The sequence below is a fragment of the Atta cephalotes genome, assembly GCF_000143395.1.
Source record: "Atta cephalotes unplaced genomic scaffold scaffold00017, whole genome shotgun sequence".
NCBI classification, from domain to species: Eukaryota; Metazoa; Arthropoda; class Insecta; order Hymenoptera; family Formicidae; genus Atta; species Atta cephalotes.
The window spans coordinates 2,846,131-2,865,569 of NW_012130081.1; the positions used below are offsets into that span (position 1 = coordinate 2,846,131).

The 19,439-nt window shown below is 30.6% G+C and overlaps 3 protein-coding genes across 3 annotated transcripts; 1 reads left to right on the forward strand and 2 right to left on the reverse strand.

Annotated features, from left to right (window-relative positions):
- Positions 1–8,123: 8,123 nt before the first annotated feature.
- Positions 8,124–9,128, reverse strand: LOC105618518 (histone deacetylase complex subunit SAP18). The gene is made up of 4 exons (XM_012200051.1): positions 9,057–9,128; positions 8,848–8,954; positions 8,297–8,491; positions 8,124–8,217 (listed from the first exon to the last, which is right to left on the reverse strand). Exons 1-4 carry the CDS (start codon positions 9,126–9,128, stop codon positions 8,124–8,126), a joined length of 468 nt encoding a protein of 155 aa, XP_012055441.1.
- A 3,957-nt stretch (positions 9,129–13,085) lies between these two features.
- On the forward strand, positions 13,086–16,459 carry LOC105618519 (dual serine/threonine and tyrosine protein kinase-like). Its single transcript, XM_012200052.1, has 3 exons — positions 13,086–13,209; positions 13,367–15,802; positions 16,086–16,459. Exons 1-3 carry the CDS (start codon positions 13,086–13,088, stop codon positions 16,457–16,459), a joined length of 2,934 nt encoding a protein of 977 aa, XP_012055442.1.
- A 2,122-nt stretch (positions 16,460–18,581) lies between these two features.
- On the reverse strand, positions 18,582–19,182 carry LOC105618520 (COMM domain-containing protein 7-like). Its single transcript, XM_012200053.1, has 2 exons — positions 19,131–19,182; positions 18,582–18,757 (listed from the first exon to the last, which is right to left on the reverse strand). The coding sequence occupies exons 1-2, from the start codon at positions 19,180–19,182 to the stop codon at positions 18,582–18,584; spliced, it is 228 nt and encodes a 75-aa protein (XP_012055443.1).
- Between the last annotated feature and the right edge of the window lie 257 nt (positions 19,183–19,439).

Genomic DNA, 19,439 nt, shown 5'->3' on the forward strand with positions numbered 1-19,439 from the left:
TTAATATACTAATAAGTATAACTATTTTATATATATATATATGCAAATTTTTTTGTATTGCTGAAAAGAACTAAACAAATGGGATCAAAGAGTTTGTAAAATATGTATAAGGGATTATTCGTAGTTAAAATTATTTTCACCGATGTGTAATTAATCAAAAGATTCACTTCTGTATTTCGACGATCTGCGCGCGATCCATCGCATTTGTCTGTTGAGACCTTCCGTGCGATCTCGAAGACAGCGACTTGGAATTTTGACACTAAGACTTGCTAATGACTGGGTATTAATGTAAACAGATGTGCAATTTTTTATCGCGGAGAATCCCCGGCGCCATTTGTTTTCCCGCAACGTCTCGTTTCTCGATTCACCCCTAAATCTCTTGTCATCGTTGGTTTCTTACGGTGCCTCATAAACAACGCAGTGTTAATGCCTTTCATCAAGAGGGAGATGAGGGAAGGTTTATGAGAAGGGGAAACGCGACTTACTGATTTTAAAATAATGCTTTAATATTCTCGCGTTTTCGTAATATTTTGACAAACAGTTATAGTTTATTTTATGTAAAACTTAATAATAATTTCAATTATCATGATAAAATTATGCTAATCGAATCTTATTAGATACTTGATATTAAAAACTTTCATCGAAGGATAATAATTTTAAAAAATGTGACTAACAATTTATAGAATGAAACAAATTCACGAGAAAAGAAATCTTAGTAGAAGGAACTCGCATAAAGATTGTCGGCCACATGATACGAGTTTTTTACTCTCTTGTTGGCTGCGAGGTTGAGACAAAATGACAAAGGGATGGAAAAAAAGCTAGACGGGTGTGTGAACTGCTCCGCAAGATGTTGCGATCCATTACAGCCTGCTGGGTTCGGAAAAAAGAAGCACAACCATATATGACTTATCGGTAAAACATCATCGACACTGCTGGAATATCAAACAATACAGCTCGATAGAATACAAATCTTTTCAGAAATAAAAATACATTTTTATGCTTTTGAAATTCAGATATTGAAAGAGAAAAAGATCAAGAGATATTCATATGTTATAAAATTATATATTATTATATTTTTTATAATAATATAAAAATTAGTTTAATTGTAAATAATCGAGAAAAATAAAATCGTGAAAACTCAATAACATTAATATTATATATAAATAGTGTATTTATATACATAATATTCTCATTGAAATAACATTAATATCGCTTTAATATCGTTTTACATTGCAAATACTAATGCGAAATAACGAATGCGTCTATATCGTGAGCAGCTGGTATTAGAAAGCTGATTCAGACTCAGGAAACATCCACTTCAGGAGTATATCCGGGGTCCATTACCGAGATCTTGGAAAGCAACCGCCCGAAACCGACCGAGATTTGTGTTTCTGCTTTTATATCGCGCTCTAACTCTAGCTCCAATGTGTTGTATATGAAATTATAATCTCCTAAAGACTACATTAACAATGAAATTCAAACTTCTATATTTATGGATAGATAATATTTGAAATTAAGACATTACAAATTAATAATTTTCTATCTTAAATTGTTAGAGCTATTATATCCAATCAATGAAAAATGTCTCATTAGTATCTTTGCAATTGTTTAACAAAAATCAATTATCTTTTATACATATAATTATAAAATTGATATTCTTTCTCTCAACGTAATAATTTTAGAAAACTATTTGTGGACAGAAAATCATTTGTTTCTATGTATAGTATACCTGATATTAAGAACGACAAAGGTGACAACAGATATTTCACTGTCCATAAATTCGAAATAATGAAATTCCATTGTGGACAAATGTGGATTACATATATCTTCGATTATGGATCTGCAGAGAAGTGGCGTAATCGAAAAACGGACGTAAATCATTTCGCAAATCTGTACAACGCCGTACGCATACGATCATCTATAAATATACCGATGGCCGAATAAAAATCCGTACAACAGCACAGCAGAAAACGGCTTCGGTTTCGGAGAAAGTATCGGTACGACCCCCTCGGCATGAGCTATCCACGTCGAGTTTATCGGTCGTTCTATGCAAGAGATTTGAAAAAAACGATTTATTCGGAAATATGTCGGCTTTATATATCGTTATGGAGCATACAAGCGGGAAACGACGTCGTGCCCGCCACCACCTTTTTACCTCTCGCAACCCCCGTACTTTATTGTTCCCGCTCGTCCCGCTCGGTTCGCATACATTGGGAATATTTATTTTTATTACAGCCACCTCTCGCGCTCCTGAGTCAACAGATTTCTTGTCACTGCACCGGTGCGAATCGATTCTGATGCGTTCGCGGCTCCGATGCTCTTTCGGAAATTAATAAATCTGGAAAATTTGAGTTATTGCTTTCATTCTGATCTCGCGATTTCCGTAATATATATTCTTACGAACTTTATGGATAAAACGAATTCAACATTTGCTTCAGAACTCATGCACTTTTAAATTTGATAAAATACTTATTAATATTATCTACTCGCAATATAAATAATTATATAATTATATAACATTTTTATTATAAATAATTTAAAAAGTGAAAAATAAAAATACACGCACGTTGTCCGAGGTTTTGTCACAAAAAATAAATTTCAATAGCAATATAAAAAGATAGCGTAAAAAAAATTTTTATTTATATATTTGAAAGTATTAATGAAATACTGTGAATTTAAAAAAAATCGAAAAATTATTAAAAAGCCATATAACAGTTTTATAAAGTAAAGTAGATAAAAGTTTTCTAATTTGCTTAGAATAATTAAAAGTAAACAATAGAAACCAGTAAGTAATTCTGAAACTGTAATTCTAAAATCATGTAATTCTGAATAAATTTCTATGTTTAAACAACAATTCAATAAGCATTTTATCATTCTCTAAAACGCTCGTTTAAGTTCTCGCGTGCTCACATTATATCGCTTTAATATTTTCGAGAAGACATCCCTTACGAACTTGGCGGCCACTAGCGAGTCCAGTAAATCTTGCCCTCCTCCTGCCGAGGAACCGAGCCACCCCCGAAGCCACCCCCACCTAGCCATTCTTATTCCCTCGTTACTCGCAGCTTCGCTCGAGGCGGCTCTCTCCTTATTATATCGTCTTTCCACGCCATAAAATCGGAAAAGAATTTCGCCCCCCAAGACAATAGAAACTAATAAATTTGATTACTGATTACACCCGCGAATTTTCGAGAGAAGGTGCGGCCCTTAATGCACGCCAAATCCACTCTACCGTCTCTATAGATCTCCCCAGTGCTTTAAACTTTACTTTCTCATTAAAATTTTTTTGTACGACATAGCGCGTATTTTACGGTAGCAAGTCTGATGTGATAATATGCCATTATTAGTACATCCGTCGAAAAAGAATATTAAGCTTTATGATATAAAGATATTATGAATATTATGTTAGATTTTCTTCTTGATATGTGATAATATTATTGGATAATAAAATAATAATATTTAATTATAATATAATATAATTTATATATTTGTTGCGACGTTTTTTCGCAATTATAGCAAATCTGATAAAATATCTTTAATTTGAAATAAATTGGGATTTAATTTGAACTATGTTCACTAATGTGATATAATTTTAATACATTACAATTAATGAATCAAATTTTTATATGTTTTATGTCTAGCACAGCATATACATAATATTATTGTAGAAGAATATTGCACAGCTATGTTAGATATTCGTGTTATCGCTCCAGCAGTAACGTCTTATGTTTTAGCTTATATATTTACTCAGGGGAGAGGTAGGTTAGATATTTTCCGGCAATACTGGAAAACGAAAGCGGTAGTAACGCTATCGTCGAAGTTAGATAACGGTCGAGGAGAAATCGTAACGGTAGAACTGGGATGGGTTTTTGGGGTGTGCACAGTTTAAACTTTCCGCGACCCTAAATCTCCGGGACCCGGCTTATGCTTCGTAATATCATAATATCGTAATATCGCAAGAGCGGTTTGGTATAATTAAAGTGGAAGTGTCTTTAAAATAGCCGCAGGTGATTGCGGTAAGAAGCCACCCCACAATCTTTCCGCCGTTTTGCGCTTCTCCCACTTTACGAGCGCCAACAATAACCGATATAGAAACTAATGTGTACAAAATATATCTTTCCTTTCGAATACGTAATGAAGAATCAGGTTGAATTTGATAAATTTAACTCCTGTAATCCGATAATTCATAATTGTTATTAAACAATTATTAACATTGTTATTAGCCAAAATACAATTTAATCATTTTAAGTAGAATAAAACAATCTTTTCGAAACATAAACGACGGATCTATATTTATTCAAACCTTAAATATATTTATTTTTTAATATTTAATCTTCATACTTTTTTGTACGCAAAAAGCTTGAGTTTTCATAATAAAAATATATAGTAAGAAATTTAGTTTGTACATTCTTGTACTGCACTATATAACTATATATGATAACTATACATGATGATGATGAGAAGAAAAATATTTTTGGGATTTATAACATTTTATAAATATGTCAGTAACTTTTCTTTCAACGACGCATACAGCATATTGACAAATTAATTCCATTAATTTTATCAGTTTATTAATTATTCTTTGAAACATTCTTTCTAACAGCTTTAGGCCCGATTGCATCAACGTTATTTTGATTTTAAGCGAAAATTCTTAAAATTCTCTTTATCTCATTTTAAAAGAGATGAAAAGAGACGGAAAAGAGAGTTTTGAGCCTCACTTAAAATTAAAGTAACGTTGATGCAACCGGGCCTTAAATTGTGCAGATACTCATTTACATCAGACAATAACTTTATGTAAAATATAGTTTAAAAATTTATTAATAAAAGATATTAATAAATTAATATTCAATTTATAAATTTTATTTTAATTGGCCATATTTTAAATTACGTTATTTTCTGGCCAAATAATATATAATATTGTATCGTTGTAATATTATACGCAAACGAAATCTCTTGAGAGGAGCCTTGTCAGTTACAGATGCTTAATCTGACATATCAACCCCTACATTCCTACTGCTTTTTCTGATTTTTTGTTGGTACGCAATATCTACAAACAAGATTTAAATATACGGTCACTTTTTACATTCCTTTTATTCATTCGTTTAATATGTCAGTGAAAATGGCCAATATTAGAATGTTTCATAATATGATATTCTTGATAATCTTGCCAAGAGATTTAATTAACTTCGTTTAGATAAAGAAATATTTAGTGACAACACCGTATCTCATATATATCTTCCGAAATACTTTTTAATTTGTAAAATATATTTACTATTTTATTTTAAAAAGATAAAGGAAATATATATTTGTGAATTTAATTTTCTGATTAACAATGACATTATAATGACTGTAACACATACTTTTTAATAAACAAAGCAGAATAAACTTTGAAAAATTTTGAATTATATAAAATATTTCTAAAAAAAAGTTTTTGAAATAAAATACTAAATATAATTATTTGAAAATATTATACTTCCGCAACAAAATGTTTCATTTTAATATATAGTAAATTAAAATAAATGATAGACAGTTATCCAATAGTACCAATCTAATGATAGAATTATAATATGTTTAATCTTCAAGAATATTTTGTATAACAGATTTAAACTTCATATAATGCATTCAATTAATCTTAAATGATAATTTAAAATATATATATTTTTTAATTTATCAAAGTTTATTCTTGTTTCTGTTTACATTAAATTTATCAATTTTAATAATTTTGTATTTTCAGAAGACACATCAAAATTTGTAATTACCTACAATTAATTCAAAGACTTCATTTCCATTTTATTTGCTGATGGAATGAAAAATTTATGCGTAAATCTATGCAATAGAAATCTCTTTTACCAACTATCGTGTAAATCGAAAAATATACTATCGATGTTAATAAAATTTAAACATTTAAATTACCATTTAACATACTTTAATTAATTACCATTGATCTTTAAATTTCGATTAATTTATTGCTTATAAATATATTAATAATATTTGATGATATAAATAATTTTTTCACGAAATCCATAAAAAGAATTTTTCAAATATAATAAATAATTGCAATTGTGAATCTTTGAGGAATTTTTAACCAAGTTTTTAAAAAGTTATTAACAAAATAAGTTTTGAGAAATATATTAAATTCAGTGAAATTAATAATATAATATAATAATAATATAATAATTAATATTAGAAAAAATAAAATGTAACCAATTTGTATACAAATAATTTTAATTAACTTTTTAATGGATATAGAATCCATTAAAATCATAATTTAATTATAACAGAGAATATTTCGTGATCTAAAATTTATACTTATATATTTTCTATTTTAATTAATTTATATTTACTTTTTCTAACTCTATTTTTGATCTTGCATTTTCAAGTTTTTATATATACTTTTATATATACTTGTTTAAAGGATAAAATGTGTAACAATCCTTTTGTAAATAGCGTTTACTTTTTAGATTTCTTAAAACTTATTTTGTTAATAACTTTTTAATAAGAAATCGATTAAATGTAACTCATAGCCTTCTAATAATAATATATCAAGATCAAGATTATTGGTAGAGATTATTACTCTCCTCATTTTCATTTTTACCAATCAATTCAATTTCACTCACCAGCAACGAGTGATGCAGGATTTGCAGTTTGCTCCGTTAACTCATCGCAAACTTCACTTTTGTTGGGAATGCTGCACATCAGTAGCTTTGTCAAGGAAATGAACAGAGGAAATACGATCAGTATTTAATCGCTATTGAATAAACTTTGAAAGTTGATTGCATGATTTATTTTCGAAGGAACATAAAAATCGCAATTCTACTCCGCGATTACTGTCCACGATACGCGAAAATACGAGACAGAATTCACTTTGTTACACGACGGATGTATAAACTGCACTGATCTGTTTTATTATGTACGCACTATGGCAGATTTGTCATTAAATCAATGGACGAGCATCTAAAGCCACGTCATTGCAGGCGGATTTCCTTTAGCAGTAAATTTCGACCCAGTAACGCACTTTTAATGAGTAAACTTCGCGATTTATTGCGAAGAATTCGTGCTCTGTCTGCGTTTGGAACCGACGCGCTCGAAACTGTCATGGCGATCGGACAAACGCGCCACGCGCGGCGCGTTGAGTGGTTTGAACTGAAGGTAGTTGAAAGTCAAAAATTAAGTTGATATTCATAATCGATTATTACAGTTAAAACTATTTTAGGGTGACATTCATAGTCCGTGCTTATTTTAAAATCGTTTTAAATATAAATATCGTTTGAAATATTATATTTAAATATTATATTATGAACCAATCAGACAGCCATATTAGCATCTCAAGACACTACTTAAAATGACCTTAAAATAAGAACGAATTATGAATACCGTCCTACGAATACCGGCCTCTGATTGGTTCGTTACATCTTAAGACAATCTTAAGTATAAGAATCGACTATGAATACCAGCTTTAGAAATCTTATATTTAAGGCTGTCTTAAGTAACTTTCAAGTCTCATATAACATAAAAATTCCGATTGAAAAAGAGATTTTATTGTAGTGTTTTGAAAAGCTCTCGACACCGAAATAAAAAATGCGTTTCATAAAAAAAAAATCGATGACCTGACTTCGATACTGTAAAAAGAATTGATAAGATCAAAATGATAAGATTAGTAAATAGATCATTTTAAACTCACTTTACAACTTTTGTATGAAACGTTTTTCTTAGAAATGCTTATTTTTCAAGATAATTAAGAAGTCTGAGATTTTTGTACATATATCCTGTATATAAAATTCATGTATTTTTGTAGTTGAATGATAGTATTATGAATGATAGTATATTATAATATTAGCAACAGAATATTTTTAAACATAATGAATGATACAGGTAAAAAACTTTTAACGATTTCTCAAGACTAATGTCTCTGAGACCGAGTATCGCATGCTATGATAAAACAGCAATAAAGTGAGAAGAAACGATATTAGATATGAATCTATATATTTCAATTTCAAACTAAAACTACCTATTCTGGATAGCTTCGATAAATACAAAAGTTTGGAAAATCTTCAGTAAGAATATATGTTTTATTTTACTTATAAAAGAAATATTCTTGTTGAAACTTAAACATTAAAGTTATTAAATTAATATTGACGTAAACCACCACGTCTAACTGCTGGTTGCATCATTCTATTGGGTGGCGTTATTGATATATCAAGATAATCTCCTATTGTGAATCTGTAACAAAACACATACATGATAATATATAAATGCTTATTAAAAAAAGAATCAACTTTTTAATTGAAATTTATATTACCTTGCCTGGGCTAGAGTTTTGTTATCGTCTGCACCTTTTTGTCCAGAACATGTAACACCAATCTCACGCATGCGATAACCGGAATTGCGTAACTCAGGAGTTACTAATGAAAAATCAAAGTATGTTCCCTTGCTGCGAGCGTCCGGGTTTACTTCCTTAACCAAGCCTGTAATTTCTCGCAAAGTTGCATCCATCCTTCATACAGAAAAATAATTAAAATTAGAGATGATTTTTTATATAAAGGCTAACCTATAATATGTTCTTTGCTTCCTATTTCTCTTTATCTCTTATTCTTTATGATTATTTTATCATTAATCATATATTTTTTTTGTTATGTATTAACTTTTTCGAATTTTGTCAATTTTTATCACAGATGACAGAAGGAAATAGGATAAGAAGAAAAAAGACAAAGTAAAAAGTGATAAAAAGCAAGAAACAGAAAGCAATGAGCACATTGAAGATTAATCTTAAAGTTGATATTAAATTATTAAGAATCTTAATAAGATAGAATCTTATAATCTCTCCTCCGTTATAAATAATGATAATATTACCATGTATATATCTGCAGTTCATTTGAAGGCACATTCCCTCTACTATACTCCATTATGTTATGATGACGTCCGGTGTTGCAGAATACTCGCAGTAGAAGCGGACATGTCTGAAATGCAAGCAAGTATAATATTATCGCATTTACGATTAAAAAAAAAGCACTCAAATCCACGAGAAAAACATTTCTGGAAAACACTTGTTATTGTCTTACTTTTTCTCTGTCTACCGGCTTCTCAGGGAGCTGTTTCTCGTCGACTACCATAGATTCTAAAGCCGATGCCATTTCACTTAATCAGAAATAAGTCTGAGAAACTGCAAAAGAATTGCTCTACTTTAATGAGAAACGATAAGAAATGTCAAAATCGTATGATTGTCTGTTTAGGAAAAATATGGCGGGTTCGCTCAATTTCAGAGGTTATGTTTGATTATGTTTTAAAAGGGTGAAAGGCCGTTTCTATGAGATCCTATCGACAGCGCGCGAGTATTCGAAATGATTGATAGCATAATGGAGATTTCCACAAAGGTCGGGGCGATTATTCGTCAGATCAACAGATGTATATACATATACGACGTAATGAGAACAAAATAATTTTATCAAGTAGATTTTACTGGAATCTCTCAAGCGAAATGAAGCGTGGATGATTCACGATTACGTCTGGTTCGCGATATTTTTCACTTTATTTTTTATGTCTATGTATATATGTTGCTTTATTTGCGCGTATTTGCGAAACTCGATTACTTTATGTGAAATGCACATGTTCTTGAGAAATAAATGTTCTTAAGAAGTAAATTTGAGAATAAATTTTATATAAATTTTTATTATACAAAAATAAAAAATTTTATATAAGTTTTATAAATTGCTGGCCAGAACAAAATAAAAAATGACTAATGACGTTTGTGTAAGTTAAATATTTCATGCGGAGTTGACGTCGATATATCAAAACTTCCATTAACTTGATTGAAGATTCATTTGTCAAGAAGTATTTACAGTCAGATTATATAATTTTATAGCAGAAATCGAGCAGAATCTATCGTTTTGTAATAAAAAAAATATATATTATCTAATTAACGTTACGGTAGATTTTGATCAGTTTCTACAGTCATTTTTTGTAGTTTGATGCATAAAAAAAATTGACAACGAATTATGTGTTATTCCTGACAAAAAAAAATCGGAGTGTAAGTCAAATGTATAACAGAATAAAAGCATAAACGAAGCTTTTAAGAGGCAAAAAATTTTATTACGTTTTTACTTTCTCTTTACATTCGACTTACCCGATTTTTATTTTCGTCAGAGATGTAACTAGAAATTTCGCCGCATGTAAATTGTTAATTAATCACTGATTAAATTACTCAAACTTTGAAATCATCCAAAGAGAACAGTTTTTAATTGCAACAACGCTTCTGTGTCTATTCGAACAGATTCGCACAACTGGCAACTTTTCTCTAAAAACATTTCTTTTTTATCTTTTATTTGCAGATTTCGCTTATGAATTGATTTGAAAAAACAAAAAAGGAGTTTAATAGAGCAGGAAGATTAGTGTAGAAGTCTATACAGCAGACTCAATTTCTTTTTATAAAAGAACGCAAAGAATATATCGTCGCCTCATAGCATTATCTATACGAATGAGGGAGTCTTGTTTACGTTCTCCTTTCTTGGTACTTATCCCTAATCGCGACGAATGACGCTAACGCATACATAATTAACGGAACATTGTCCCACCAGTCCAACTGAAACGAAGGTTTATATTATATTGACACGTTCGCATTTAGCAATACATGAAAGTATTTCTAAATGAATATTTAAGCAGTGATGATGGTGGTAAACTTAATCGGATAGAAATATTCAATCGGACGATGAAGAGGGAGAGAATAGTTTGTGTTTTAATAAAGTTCAACATCACGACCGAGGAGTCGCGCCAAGAGCAGTCATCGAAAAGATAACGGCTCTCGTAAGTCATCGATTATATATTTATATATACATGATATGTGTGTTTATATCTGTAAGGCTATAAATTTTAATAAACATATATCTAAATCATTAATAATCGCTGAAATATTTGGAGCATAGAGAATCGAGAGAGCGAGACCAAGAATTACTTTGTAATTATAAAGTTATAATTAATCAGACCGAATAATAAAACGTTTAGGATAATCCTTCTAAAATTTTTACTGATAAGTATTCATCGATATTTTTTCAATTGAAATCACGAAGCATTGATTCAAAATTTCCTGGCGAAAATAAAAATCGGAGTGTAAGTCAAATGCAGTATGAGAAAAAAAAATAGTTGCAATTATCATAATCTAACTATAATTTGTAGTTATTTTTAGGACAACTGCATATTTATAATTATTTTAATTATGCAAATATGCAATCAATTGTACTTAATAATAATCACATAATATGCACTGCTTTAAAATCTGTTTTAGATTTTTCATATTTTTTTTAGCTGTTATTATTAGTATATAAATAGTAAATATATTTAAGAAAATAGTTGAATTTATTATAATTACGATTCCATTTACTGAATAAAAATGATTATTTTACTTACCATCATTTATATCTTAAGATATTTTATTATATTAATATTTTTGAAATTATTTTAAATAATAAAATTTATTCACGTTTGAGAGAACTATACATATATGGTTATTATTATACTAATATGTTATAGCAGTAATAACGTAAAAAAATATAAAAATGGAGTTCCTAACTCCATTATTTATGATGAAATTAAATTAGTCAAAAATACTTTTCTCTCAGTGTATAAGAAGAAAATGAAATTTTTAACAGACAAAATTGAGAGACAACGAAATGTAAAAGAGATTTTTATGTTCTTTTTTTTTATATTTCACTTTTTCAATTTTTACCTTCTAGAATAAGTTTTACTTATACTTCTGTTACTATCTCTTTGTGTTCAACTTACAGCGATTTCATCAATTAAGCCCGTTTTTACTAAAGTAGATTAACCTTAATCTCGGTTCAACTAACTCTTTATCTTTTTCTTATTCTTAAAACTAGATAAAAGAGTTAATTGAACCGAGATTAAAGTTAAACTGCATTGATAGAAACGGGCATTAGTAAAATAATTTTAATCTCGATTCAATTCATTCTTTATCTTTATCTAATTCTTAGGATTAGGAAAAAGGAAAAAATATAAACATTAAGTTAAACTAAGATTATTAAAGTAAATTTACATTGATAAGAAACGAGCATTCTATTTATACACTCTAATTTTTTTTCGGAGAAAGACGTCAAGTTTTTTACTCCGATTTTTTTTATATTTTCGCCATGGGATTTCAGATAATTTAACAACTGATGGTGCAGGCTTTTCCCTCTTTTACAGCAGATATTTATTCTTTTGATAAACGGCTTTTATTAAAGCGCAACGAGTCCCATAGATACGGTGCGGGTGAGTCGCACGGATGCATAAAAATAGTTTAATTAATTAAAGTGAACATGCATCTTTATCGCGTAGCTCCTCGCGCTTTCTTTGCTAAGAGTGGCCAAGAGCACAGAGAATTGAGGGAGCACAGCACGTCGCGTCGATGGCATGTTCGCCCGCGCGTAGTCTCGAAGGGTCTGGAAGTATCTGCACTTCAGTGTCTTCAGTCGACAGCATGCGTCGGCGACGTATGTTTTGGTCTCGATACGCGGTAAGCGGCGGTCTCGCGTGAGCGCTGCGATCCGTCCGGATTGTCTGTGCTCAGATGACCTGACGGACCAGGCGATCTTCTTCTCCTGCTCGTATAATTATAACCGAGATCATATACTGGTGAGCTAAGCATCGGTCTCGATCATGCAGAAAAACAATGCTTGTCCCAACCGCGAAACGATGACAAGTCGTTCAGGTCGCTGCCAAGAGGAATCCCCGTCTCCTCAATCCTCATCTGATCGCTGGAATTTTTCGACGGTCTTGTGAACACGAGTATTATTCTCGAACGTGATTCAGAACATTGTTTACGTCTGCGTCTGATCGTAGCATAGATGTATATATTGCCGCTGACGAAAGTGATAAATTTGCATGCATGCGTTATAACCTATTACGTTTCATTCATAATTTGAGGAATATATACTGATACATGTACCTAATGTTTAACACATTGTCATATTGCTTTTTGAGTCTGATTCTATATAAATATGTATTAAGGGGCATTTCTTCATTTAATTAACTGTATAATAATGTTGATAGGGTATGACCATTTTCTGGAATGTATGTATGACTGAAATAACGTGGGAAAAATGGTAAGCAATTTACCACAAGAATTTAAGAGATATCAGAGGAACAGGAATCAGCTACGACATATACTTGAGGAAACGCAGCGTACTTTAGAAGTAATAAAACTTGAAAACTTTTTCCCTGGAGGTAATTATCTATATTTGATATTTTTGTTAAATTGATAAATCCATTACATTACTAGTGAACCTTAGATATATGCTAGTTGAACCTTAGATATATGATATTTATACTATTAATGAACCTTAGGTATATGATATTTATAGGTATATGACATTTCTTGTAGAAAATATTATCGAGGAATTGCTGCCACCTTTAACCTTGGACAGGGTGACACACATTCTTAATAATTCTCCTGCAATAGTTATTTTTGGACAAGACAATAAAGCCAAAGCTTCGCTGGTCAACAATTTACTTTCTGTTGATATTTTACCACTGTCTAACGATTCATGGAGATGGGTCAAGATTATTTATGGTCATACAAATCATGTCAGTCTTACATTAGGTTTAGAGTATGAGGTAGTCGAGACGTTAAAGGCAAATGAAAAGTCATGGAGCACACTTCCTCTCGAAGATCTGGAAAAGTCAATGAACGAAGATATCAATTGTCCTACAGTGCTCGAAGTGAAGTTAGATCAAGCAGTACTGAAAGAAGGTGTTCAAATATTTGTTGTCCCCAACAATGGTGTAGTAACAATTCTTGCTAAAGGTCTATTGAAAATTTTACCCATCTTTCTTTATGCTCTTGGAGAACAACCGTTGACTGAGGAAAACTTGGAAGAATTGAGAGATTTGAAAGAGACTTATCCTTATAATCCAATTTTATTCATATCGTCATTAGCTAACGTTTTGCTGGATGGCACAGATGCAGAATTGACTGAATCTGAGCAGCATAGCCTGCAAAGTCGGATAGAAGTGTCGAGCGTATCTAAAGAGTCAAAAAGTGATGATAGTATTAATATTGACAAAATGAATTCACTTGGTCTAACATGGCTGGATCAGTTAAGCAGTTTAGGATTCCTAGGAATGGAAGAGTCTGTGGAAGTTCATCAATTAATATGGCTTGTTGGCGAGCAGTATGTTAATAATTCAAGTGATCTAGTGGATTCATGCAAAAAAACGGACCGCATTTTACATTTTACGCGTGCCTGCTTGCAAAGCTATTTGATTAATGCAAGTACTTATTTGAATGAAATACACACGACCAGTCTACGTAAATTTATTTTAAGTGCATTTGACATGGCACGAAAAATACAGATCACTCCTAGAAGGATACAATACGCCCAGCAAAAAGAAAACGAACTTTATGATAGTCTAATGAAGGTTGTTAATGAACAGCAAATGGAATTGACTGAATTAATACAATGTATTATTCAGGAAATGAAAGACGATATATTAGAATCCACCGATGATATTTTCCAGTATCAGACTGTTCCATTCAATAATAGTGAACGAACAGAGTGGACCGTTACTGTTCGCGTCGCGACATCGGAAGTTCAACGATTCGTGTTAGGTCGCTTGGGCGAGAAAGTCGCAAAGGAGCTCGTAAATTCGGTCAACTGTCTTCGGGAAACTTTTATTGGGACTCTTCAACGTTGTTTAATAAGTCTCGAAAAGACTTACGAACACGATAGCAGCCTGCTAGCTAGCGATGCCTTAAAGCAAATACTTTCCGCAGCATACAATGTGGAATTGCATAATTCGTCACCATCTTTAGTGCATTCGTTCCTGGAAAGATTGAGACAGCTCTTCAAATCTTTACCGCTACCATGGACCCCCACTCCGACTTTGAATGCGACTTGGAGGAGACAAGTTACTGTCGATATCTTGAATTCTTTATCGGCAGCAAGATTGGCAAAGACAATTTCCATGCAATTCAGAGACAAACTAAAATCATCGCACGACGCTTTCCAGACTGCCTTGAAATCTCTAGAGAATTATTATTCAGGAAAGCTAGAAAGAACCGAGGAGCAGAGAATAGCTATACGAAAATACCACGCACCTAAGTTAGCTAAACTCGCATTGGAGTCCACGTCGATGATGGATGCGATTCGTTTTGGCATTCCTCATTATGGCAAAGAGATTGGCAGAGGACAGTATGGTGTAGTATTTGCTTGCGATGGTTGGGGTGGAGCACCAGGTCCATGCGCAGTAAAATCCGTTATTCCACCGGACGAGAGACATTGGAACGATCTCGCAATGGAAGTTTATTATACCAGGTCGATACCAGACCATAAAAGGATAGTGAAACTTCGCGGATCTGTTGTAGATCAATTGTACGGCGGAGGATTCGGATTGGGCACTGCAGTTCTCTTAATCACTGATCGATTAAGTCGTGATTTATACTGTGGTATACATGCTGGTCTTTCATGGTTTGAACGTATACAAATAGCAATAGATGTATTGGAAGGAATACGCTACCTTCACTCGCAAGGTCTGGTTCATCGTGATATCAAACTAAAGAATGTCTTACTTGATATAGAAAACAGAGCTAAATTAACTGATCTCGGATTTTGTATTACCGAAGCTATGATGTCAGGCAGTATCGTAGGAACGCCGATTCACATGGCACCGGAACTCCTGTCTGGTCATTACGATAGCAGTGTCGATGTCTATGCCTTTGGTATCTTGTTTTGGTATATATGTGCTGGGAAGGTTCGATTACCATACGCATTTGAACAATTTCATAATAAGGAGCAATTATGGACAAGCGTACGAAAAGGTATTACTTTATTACATATAGAGGAAAAGATTGAGCCAAAATTATAAACATACATTTTTTCTGAAAAAAAAAAAAAAAGAAAAGATCAATTTCATATTTTACAGAAATCATATTAATATTTATATAAAATCTCTCTTAATTTAATTCAACAAAGAATATATGTTATTATTCTTGAGCTGATGATAGTTGATAATTTACTGATTTAAGTTCCTATTGGTCTCAGACTTTCTTATTATTACATACTCACGTTACATGAAGTATTAAGCGAATATATTTACATTAGGACTTAGGCCTGAAAGATTGTCACATTTTGACGAGGAATGCTGGACGTTAATGGAACAATGTTGGTCTGCAGAACCATTCAAGCGACCATTGCTCGGTGCTATTCAACCTGTGTTAGAATCTATTCAGGAAAAAGCAGAAAGAGGCAAGTCCTTGCAACTAGGCGCACAAAAACTACAAGAGAGTTCATCATCCAAACAAATAAATCCTGCATTAGCATTAGCAGAGCCTAATAATCAAAGAGGTGCTGTATTCAGTCCGCTTAGACGCAAGGTTTTTAGAGCTGTCAATCCTGTCGCAAGACCTTTTCACAAGACCAAATTTTTCCAAACGGGTATCTGCTCTAACATATTCGTTCAAATGCGAGAATTTTAAATGCCAGGAGATTGAAAATGTCGCGTACTATTCTGTTACAGATAGCTTATTGATATATTTATTGCTTGGAATGCTCTTGATATATGGCTCATCATTCTCATTTTCATTGATTCGATGATACCCTTAGTAATATTTTATAACACAGTATTAAAGTGACGAACTTTATGTCCGAATTAATTTTTTAAATATATCACATTTTTTTATCTTTTATAAGATCACATAGAGAATACATATAACGTATGTGTAGCAAAATTGAATATAAAGTAATTGGGCCGAAGTCATTCCAAATAGTATATCATCAATAAATATTCAACAGATTAGATTTTAAATATTTTATAGTCTTGTATGGAAATGTTACAAATTTTATACTGTAATTTTATACTGAATAATGTATATAGGCATTTGATAAACTTTTTATTATTAGTTAACAAAACATAATATGTTAAATCTTTTTTTTTAAAACATATTTATTGCTACAAAGAATAGTATTTTGATTGTTAAATTACTTCTTAATATTCCTAATTGTGACTACATGATTTTGTTAAACCGGGAAATAAAGCCGGAATGGTTAACCATAAATGTATATTGTTGAAGAATAAATAAAGTTTCTCACTTTTGTATTTGCTGTTGACACATATTCATTTTGTTTCTTATAAAACCTATCGCACCTATACATGTATACGTATTTATGGATAATACGTGTATTCATTATTTCACGAATAGAAAGATTTTCATATTTGATCAGAGAAATTTATTTGTATATATTGCTTTCAGATTATACAGTCTTCACAACCAAGCCTGCATGAAAATTTGGGTGGATATTGATAATACAATTGTTTCAAGAGATTATAACAATGAATTGTACATATTTCTTTTATTACTGAATAAGTATAAAGATGTGAAGATGATATGCAGAACGATTTATTAATTAAAAAGCGATATAAATATATGAAGTCTGTATATATTTTTCTAAAGAAAGGAGGAATAGCAATCTCTTAAGGTACGAGTTATTTAATTTTTCAATTCCGATTTTTTGATTAAATTTTAACCAAATATTTATAACCTAGTCATAATGATACGTGAATAGTGAACATATTTGCCTATGTTTTAAAAAAGTTATGTTTATCAATTAGATATTTAGCTGACCATTATTTATTATATACATATGTATTTATTATATATATATATATATATTTACATTTGTAATGTGATCCATGACACTTATATTAATTTCATTTCTATACCGGTTTAAAAAAGAGATTTTACAAAACTCGATATTGGGACAATTATAATAAAAACTAATACAAATGTAACGAAGTTGATCAACTTTTTTATACAAATTTTTGAAATTCTTTTACTTATTTAATTATTTACTATATTTATTTAATTACTTCAAAAATTTATAAATTTGAAATGTATAATAACATATAAAAATTGTACTAAACTGCAGCTATGATAGATGAAAATTAAAAAAATATATAAGGAATAAAATTGGATTGCACTTAACAACTACAATTCATAATTATAATATAGAACATTGTTAGAATATAGAACATTGTAAATTATTTAATTTTGCTTTATAAAGAAAAATTCTCATTCTTCAAGCTCCAGTTTAGTTCAGCACTTAAACATACAATACAACACTTAAACATCTTATACAAATTAAAATTTATAAGTAAAATTTATAAGTAAAAATTCAAATAATATTTGTAGTTTCCTATGTAACTTAATTTATAATTTCCTACTTATAAACAAAATCATCCCAGATAGCATTATTTATTGTTTTAATATCAAAATGACATCTTAAATTTTAATATTAAAATGACAACAAATGATGTCAGTTTATTATCTGGAATATATTGTAAGTTTTATTGAAATGAATAATATTAAGATTAGAATCTTGGCGAATGATATTTAAAGAATGTTAATCAAAATATTACTATCTTACTAGAAATAAATTAAATTTTTTAAATTAAATTTTTAAGATAGTAAATATTTTTGTTTTAAATAACAAAGATCAGATAATAAGAAAATATAAAAAACATTTTTTCAAAAACAATTGCTGGAAATGTAATACGTCTTAATATATCTACATATAATATCTTAATCTGTATATATTTTTTTATAGCAACAAATCAATATTACATTTTGCCTTTTCTAAATCATGTAGAAATTTGTAAAATTGTCCTATTGTCATTTCAATAAACACATTCTTGACTATACCATCATCCTCAAGACATAACTTAAGTTGTAGAAATGACTTAGCAACATTGTCGCAATCATTACTTGCTGTAGTCACTAAAAGAATTGAAAAATATCGTAGTTATTCATTAATGAGATTGATATCACATTGTGAGAATATATAATCTATTATAAGATTACAATTTTGGAAATAACATTTGTATAATTTATATCAAATTATATATTATTTTGTTTATTAATTGTTTACTACTGAAGTTAATCGAATGTAAGATTTAAAATGGAAATATATAATTTTTATATTACCAACATTTAAAAAATAGAATATTTTTATTTTTTACTTAATAGATCTAATAAAAAATTAATACAAATTTATATAACACACTAGTCGTTCAAAGTTTAATGTGACATGAATAACTTAAGAATATAATGTAACAAGCGATAATGGTTTATAATCCAACTATTGTCTCACCTCCAAATCTCCACGATATATCAAGTATTTTACTAATTTTACCTCTCTCCATCTTCAGAACGTCATGTGCCGTTTGATCACAAGTAATTATAAGCAATAAAAGAAAGAACGAGATTTGATAGATTGAGTAGACCACAAACCCATTCGCGTTCTAGATAGATAGAAGATAGTGGAAGTCTGGAAGTGGCACACAACACGCACACACACACACACACACACACACACACACACACACACACACACACTACCACACACACATACACACACACACACACACACACACACACACACACACACACACACACACAC

Excerpts from the sequence above, each read along its gene's own strand:
- LOC105618518 (XM_012200051.1), bottom strand. The coding sequence starts at position 9,128 with ATGGCATCGGCTTTAGAATCTATGGTAGTCGACGAGAAACAGCTCCCT. Across the intron at positions 8,492-8,847 it reads GAACTGCAGATATATACATG|GATGGATGCAACTTTGCGAG; the intron begins GTAATATTATCA and ends TTCTGTATGAAG. Across the intron at positions 8,218-8,296 it reads AAAACTCTAGCCCAGGCAAG|ATTCACAATAGGAGATTATC; the intron begins GTAATATAAATT and ends GTTTTGTTACAG.
- LOC105618519 (XM_012200052.1), top strand. The coding sequence starts at position 13,086 with ATGGTAAGCAATTTACCACAAGAATTTAAGAGATATCAGAGGAACAGG. Across the intron at positions 13,210-13,366 it reads TGAAAACTTTTTCCCTGGAG|AAAATATTATCGAGGAATTG; the intron begins GTAATTATCTAT and ends CATTTCTTGTAG. Across the intron at positions 15,803-16,085 it reads ATGGACAAGCGTACGAAAAG|GACTTAGGCCTGAAAGATTG; the intron begins GTATTACTTTAT and ends TATTTACATTAG.
- LOC105618520 (XM_012200053.1), bottom strand. The coding sequence starts at position 19,182 with ATGGAGAGAGGTAAAATTAGTAAAATACTTGATATATCGTGGAGATTT. Across the intron at positions 18,758-19,130 it reads TATATCGTGGAGATTTGGAG|TGACTACAGCAAGTAATGAT; the intron begins GTGAGACAATAG and ends CAATTCTTTTAG.